The sequence below is a fragment of the Meles meles genome, chromosome 4 (genome assembly GCF_922984935.1).
Source record: "Meles meles chromosome 4, mMelMel3.1 paternal haplotype, whole genome shotgun sequence".
In the NCBI taxonomy this organism is placed as follows: Eukaryota; Metazoa; Chordata; class Mammalia; order Carnivora; family Mustelidae; genus Meles; species Meles meles.
The window spans coordinates 147953462-147960751 of record NC_060069.1 but is presented as its reverse complement, the minus strand read 5'-3'; the positions used below and the strand labels follow the sequence as shown (position 1 = coordinate 147960751).

The 7290-nt window shown below is 35.3% G+C and overlaps 1 protein-coding gene and 1 pseudogene across 1 annotated transcript; one reads left to right on the top strand and one right to left on the bottom strand.

The window, feature by feature from the left end:
* Positions 1 to 440: 440 nt before the first annotated feature.
* LOC123940350 (60S ribosomal protein L39) lies at positions 441 to 855 on the top strand. Its single transcript, XM_046003059.1, has one exon. It carries the CDS (start codon positions 486 to 488, stop codon positions 639 to 641), a length of 156 nt encoding a protein of 51 aa, XP_045859015.1. The 5' UTR covers positions 441 to 485; the 3' UTR covers positions 642 to 855.
* A 4926-nt stretch (positions 856 to 5781) lies between these two features.
* LOC123941102 lies at positions 5782 to 5882 on the bottom strand (annotated as a pseudogene).
* Between the last annotated feature and the right edge of the window lie 1408 nt (positions 5883 to 7290).

Here is a 7290-nt window from a genome sequence, read left to right as displayed (position 1 = left end):
AAAATATATATATTTTAGGGGCGCCTGGGTGGCATAGTCAGTTCAACATCTGACTCTTGGTTTTGGCCCATGTCATGATCTCAGGGCCCTGCGATTGAGTCCCGAGTCGGACTCCATGCTCAGTATGGAGTCTGCTTGAGACTGTCTCTCTCCCTCTCCCACTTGTGTTGTCTGTCTCTCTTTCTAAAATTAATAAATAAAATCTTTGAACAAAATAAAAAATAAAAATGTATTTCAGTAAAACAGATTTTGATGAAATGTCAAAGGTCAGTGGCATTTACAAAAATGATAGCAATTAAGTAGTTTCTAATTTACAGGTCTGTATATTATATTGAGCAATATTGAGAAAAAAAAAAAGATCACTATGTGTAAGTCAGCCACCCGATGGTTCATGTTAATACTGATTTTCTTTTATCCATTAAAAATATAAAATATGCTTTCTCTTTTTCGCTCATCCTGGTGTGTGCCGCTGACTGTTATTGACAATGTCTTCTCACAAGACTTTCAGGATCAAGCGATTCCTGGCCAAGAAACAAAAGCAGAATCGTCCCATTCCCCAGTGGATTCGGATGAAAACTGGTAATAAAATCAGGTACAACTCCAAGAGGAGGCACTGGAGGAGAACCAAGCTGGGTCTCTAAGGCGTCCCACATCACGCGATGACACACCTAATGGGCACCACGTATTTCATTAAGCTCCTTGAAGATCGTGTGTTGTATTCCATCACCCTATAAACACCTTTCTGCCTGGCCAATAGATACCATTTAGCAGGGAAAGATTTTTCTGTTACTACAGCTCTGCACCAGTGGGTTGGTTTGGTAATAAACATGAGGTCTTTCAGCTTTAAAAAAAAAATATATATATATATATATATATATATATATAAAATATATAAATATATAAAATATATTTATTGAGTGTCTTCTGATATTTATTTTTTGATTATTTATTGATAGTTATTTTGAAATAAAATGGTCTATCAGTTTTAGAGATGGACCATCATTTTTAAAACATTTTTGTAAGGGGTGCCTGGGTGGCTCAGTTAAGGCTCTGCCTTCAGCTCAGGTCGTGATCTCAGGGTCCTGGGATCGAGTCCTGCATTGGGCTCTCTGCTCAACAGGGAGCCTGCTTCCCCCTCTCTCTCTGCCTGCCTCTCTGCCTACTTGTGATCTCTCTATCTCTGTCAAATAAATAAATAAAATAAAAAAAATTTGTAAGAAATTGTCATGTCAAATTTAGGCACCTTAGTTTTTAATCTCAGTTTTTATTTTAAGAGAGGAGGATAAAAAATAAAATTTAAATATATTATTTTGCAGCCTACAAGATACTGAACATATGATTTGAACAATAATATTTCTGAGCTAGAACTGGCAGAAGGACAATTAATGGTATTTGGAAATGTTGTTCATCAGTGTAATAGAACAATGAGAAAATAATTATAGCTTGGATCATTCAAAGAAATGGACACTTTAGAGAGATGAAACAGAATTCAATACATTCCCTAATTAGGTACTTTATAGAATGCCACTGATCAAGTGTCCTATGGGGACAAAGGCACAGAGAAAAGACTCCCGAAGGTTAATCAATAAAGTATGCAATTGGCATTTTGTAGGTCATTTTGGAGAAGAGTAAAATCCACATAAATACTCTAATAAAACAATTTCTTTCCATTCATAACTATAGCCTATGTTTATAATGCAAACTATAAACTATGCCAATGATGGGATGATAATGTTATGAAGTACAGTGGGAACTGCAGAATAGTTAATACCAAAAAATAAAGAAATCAAAATGGGCCAGTAATTTATTTATTTATTTATTTATTTTTTTGATTTGTTTTAAAGATTTTATTTATTTATTTGACAGAGAGAGATCACAAGTAGGCAGAGAGGTAGGCAGAGAGAGAGAGGGAAGCAGGCTCCCTGCTAAGCAGAGAGCCCAACACGGGGCTGGATCCCAGGATCCTGGGATCAAGACCTGAGCTGAAGGCAGAGGCTCATCCCACTGAGCCACCCAGGCACCCCTAGTAGTTTATTTTTTAAATCTTGGCTCTACTGGATTAGAGTCCCTGTTACTTCCTTGATGAGTAAGTGGGCTATAGTACATTATCACTGTATTTTTATGTTATGTGTGTGTGTGTGTGTGTGTGTGTGAATTGTATAGTGAAATACATTTAGTTTCATCAGAGAAGACAGTTCACTTATAACACATTTTTTGTCTCTATTTTGTTCTCAGTTTAAACTCACTGTACACATAACACGCACACACAACACACACACAAAGACAGAGCTATAGCTGAGCCAATAAACTATGTCAACCCAACTGATATTTGTAATCAAAAACTTGTATGCCCAACACTTAGTTTCCTTTAGGAAAGGTAAGTAATATACCTGTTAGAACACTTACATTAAAAAGTCTTATTTCTCACTGGTAGGCTGTATGTTACACTCACTTGTTATTGCATAAGTGCCACTGTGTTTCTAGGACCTCTAATCTTCTGTGGCCACTCAATACTAACATCCAATGCTAAAATTTTTGTTCACCATTCCACATGTAGGAAGTCTCCCCACTCTTTCCATATTTTCCCAGTTTGTTTCGATCTCCTCGCCAGTCTCCATTTCAGGCTAATTTTTTTTTGGGGGGGGAACCTTAATTTAAGAACCTTCCTACTCTTCCCTTTCTGAACAATGTCTTCAAGTTCTTGTCCCCAGGGTAGTTTAAAGACATGTTTGCATGGAGCACTGGGTGTTGTGCAAAAAGAATGAATACTGTTACACTGAAAAAATAAATAAAATGGAAAAAAACAAACAAACAAACAAAAAAAGACATGGGTGCTGTGTGAAGCAGAATTTTACTGAAACATTGAGTAATAGGGTAGATTATTTAAAAGCAAAAATGAGAATAAAATGAGGGGAGCAACCACTAACACTGAGTAATTAATGTACTGGTCTTAATTATTTATCTTTCTTTTCTCACCACAAGTATTTTTAGTTTTCATTCACCCTTTCCCACTTCTCTTCCTTGGACCCCAGTATGTCCATATTTACTTAGGTCCCTGTCCTCTCAACTGCCTGTCAGCTTTGAACTCTTAACTTCTAGTTTTCTTTCTTTCTCTCAAATCCAGTTCTTGGTTTACATTTGCATATCACAGCAAATCAACAAACAAATGGTGAAGACATTCTGTTCCATCTCAGCCTAACTTTAGTGATTTAGTTATTGGTCTGTCTGGTCTACATCTTTTAGCAATAGAAAGAACATGATGGGTCTTTGAAATAACAGAGCTCTGCTGTTCTGTTGTTGGTGAACAATGTTGGTGAACAATCACGATGTGATGCTGTACTTCCTGTCCCTAACAGCCATGGTTAGCAGAAGAAAAACAGAACAAAGTTTCCTTCTCTTTCCCTCTGGTCCTTTACACTCAGTCCACAGAAATTCCTCCAAGGTGGTTTATGTGTTGGTTTTTATTTACTTACACTTTCAAAAACTCCTTCATGAGAGAACCTTTTACAAGAATCTAAGAATTAATAGGTTTCCTCAGTTTGAAGGCACAATGATGGAAATATATTTTGATAGTGGGCTCTTAGAAATGGCAATACTAACCAATATGTTGTTTGAAAATGGTCCCTAATCCCCGCCTTTTTAAGTACATTTAACAACTACATTCAGAATCCCTTCCCTCCAGTATCTGTTTCTGTTAATATAGATAAATAAATATGTGAAAAAAATTGTGGAGGGGATGAAATAGCATTTATGTATTATTATCTTTTGAATGTTCAACATATTCAGTCTCAATATGCTTTCAAGTAAATGGAGATTTTGTTAACAGAATTGAATAAATTACAATTTCCAGGTGGAGCATTTGTAATGTTGAAAAAATATTAATAAATGTACGAAAGATTTGAGGTATAAAGGAGATCATTGAAAAGAATAAAGCCAAGTGAAGTTCTAGGTTTTTATATGGATATTTAATTAGGTACATTTAGGTAGAAGGGAATATGATTCTCTATGGGAATAACTTCTGGTTTAAGTAAAAAAAAAAAAAATAGCCCAATATGAAAAGATATAAACAGTAGGACTATTAACTGGTACCCACAAGTGAGAGTCTAGCATTATCTTTAACCACTGGTTCCAGCTTTTCTGTGAAATTCTCTTGTCACTGCCCTTCCTCATGTGGCAGCTACGTTCTCATCCTGGTACCAGTTCCAGGCCAATATTTAGACAACTGCAATATGCAGAAGGGAGAATTTACTTCCCTCTGGTTCCCCTGAGAGAGAGAAGCATCTAAAACAACAACAATAATAGCAAATTAAATTTCCCCTACATTCCCAAACACATTATGCCTTTGGCTAATAGGGTCACATGCCTTCCTATCTGAACCAAATCTGAAGAACGGGTTAATGCCATGGAATGATTAGCTCCAGCCTGATTTCACAGAGAACCAATGGGTGGTAAGCACTACAGCATTATTTTAAGATTAATCATGAAAAGCTTGTTTGTTTTTAATTTTCTATACTTTTGCTGCAAAGCTTTCTAAATTCCACTGATTTATTGCTCAAGGATAATCTGTTCTTTAAAGCTGTAAGATGTTAGTTTGGCCTGATTTGGTTTGAAGTTGGGTCCATCACTGGCTTAACCTAGGGTACTGTGATTTTGGTTACTTTGCAGCCATGACTCACTGTGTCCTTCTCTTGGCCAGGACGTTATGGAAACTTCTGAGTCCGCACCTTGTGATGTCCCATATGCTGTTGACCAGGTTTCCTGAGGTCTAGACAGTGGCCTGAGGGCAGATCGTTTTTGTTATTATCTCTTCCCTGAACCATCATATGTAAATATTGTTTCTTTGGAATTTGTTTAAGATGGTCTCAAAAAACTTCCTTCAGTATATTTGAGTACAAGTGATCATTGAACCATCTACAACACTGGATATTTAGTGCCTGCTTGTTATCTAGTAAAACATATTTTGGAAAGCATTTAATTAATTACATTACTTGCCACTTTACTATCTTTATTTTTTGTATAATACAAATAATCATTTTATTTTATTTTATTTTTTTTAAAGATTTATTTATTTACTTGACAGATAAAGATCACAAGTAGGCAGAGAGGGAGGCAGAGAGAGGAGGAAGCAGGCTTCTATCCCAGGACCCCAGGATCATGACCTGAGCCGAAGGCAGAGGCTTTAACCCACTGAGCCACCCAGGCACCCCGACAAACAATCATTTTAAAAGCATAGCTATCATTCAGATAATTTTCTTGAAAAATGTATCATATCCAGAAATATCCTCTGATTAACTGGTAAAATCTGCTAGCTAATATACCAAGTGTGGGATTTTCTTTTATTTGAAATAATTGTATTATTTAATGACATCTCTCTGTGTATCTATCTTTCTCAGAGACTGTTGTATCACAAGTAAAGATAAGATACAGAAAGTAATACCAACTTAACAATTAGTCATACTAGAGCTGAATCATCCACTTTAGAAAAAATTTATTATAAGTTGCCATAGTGTCTTTAACAAATGATCTATTTACTGTAATTTTGTTTAGGCAATTTCTTTTCAGGAATAACCCTTAGTACATTTGAGGATGTCATTAATATTTCCAGGAGAAAAAGAAAACAAATCAGTGTCAGTTTTCTGGAAGTGAAAAAAGATATAGACAGATAATATGCAAGTACATGTATTCAAGTCATTTTTTCCTATGTCATTTAAAAAAAAAAATGTGTGTTGTCTTCGTTCCTGCTTGGTCACATGAAGACATTGTGTCCTTTTTTTTTTTTTTTTTAATATGGAACCCTTCACAAATTTGCATGTTATACTTGTGCATGGGCCTCCTAATCTCCATATCATTTCAAATTTACTATACATGCTGCCGAAGGGAATACTTATTTTTTTTTTAATCAAGGGGTTTTTATGCTCTTGTTAGTCATAACTACTCTGGATTACTGTTAAGGGTTTCTTATTTCCCTGTGCTCATGGGAGAAGGTGGTAGAAATTCCTGTAATACTTGTGGGGACAATCCCTTCTTCTACCTCCTTGTGCCAGGGGAATACCAGGAAGAAAGCGCTACTCAACTTCTAGGAGCACACCTCCGTCCCAGGAATTCCTATCCATTTCTTGGGAACCCTTATGATTAGAATCAGCATTGGAACATACAGAGCAATTCAGTGGAATAAACACCAAGCTAAGACAGTTATATTTAAGTTTTGGAGAGATGTTGCAAGTAGTAAAAATTCTGGAATTGGACCAGAGACTAAAGTGTCCGTATTGTCAAATGGAACTTTCTAATACCATTTTAGCTTTAAAATTCAGAATCAACATTTATTGGCTCCAGACTGCAGATCAGCATCAAGTTGGGTTTGGTTTCATTCAAGCACCTAACTCCAGAATCTTCAAGCTCCAGGGCATGTTTTCTATCTTCATTTCTTGTATTTTCAAAGCACTTTTACAATTTGACTAGGAAAGAGAAAAAAAAAAAGATTTGACTTAATTCACAGATCACAATATTCCTATTTGTCACAGTTTTTGGAGATAAAAATTTATAAAACTTATTTCTTTATTTCCTGTTTGAAGTTGTAATATTTAGACTTTGTATCACTTTCCAAGTTAGAACATTTTTCTGCCAAAGACGTTGTGTTGTGCATATAACAACCAAGCTTCTCACCTCCCATATCATCACTTACTATTTTCTTTATGTGAGATGCTTTGTGATACTTATAGTATTTCAGATCAGAGGAATTTCTTCTTAATTTTATGGGATGATGTGTCTGAGATTAGCGATTTTATTTTTTCCCCCTGGTAATTCCAGTAAAGTAAACTGACACCTACTAGTTTTCAATATCTAGTGGCGATTAGTCATTGCTGTTTTGTTACCTAAAGGACACGACTCAAGTTTCAGCAGGTTTTCATCTTTCCCACATCTATTGTAATATCACTTGTTCTATTGGCAATGTCTTTAAATATTTGATCATCTCACTTGTGTGCTTCATCATCTTGTTTCTGGGAAATTAAATCTATTTGAGAATATCTTTCTTCACTAATGTGAAATAAGATCTCATTGATAATAAACTGATGATATATAGTTATCAGTTACAGATATAAAATATGTAAAATCGTATTTTAAACTCTGTTACATTAAAATGTAATCATTGGAATTTGCATATAGAGGAATAACTAAAGAACTTTACACTTAATGGAAATTTTTTAAAAAATTTTATTTATTTATTTATCAGACAGAGATCATAAATAAGGAGAGAGGCAGGCAGAGAGCTAGGGGGAAGCAGGATCCCCG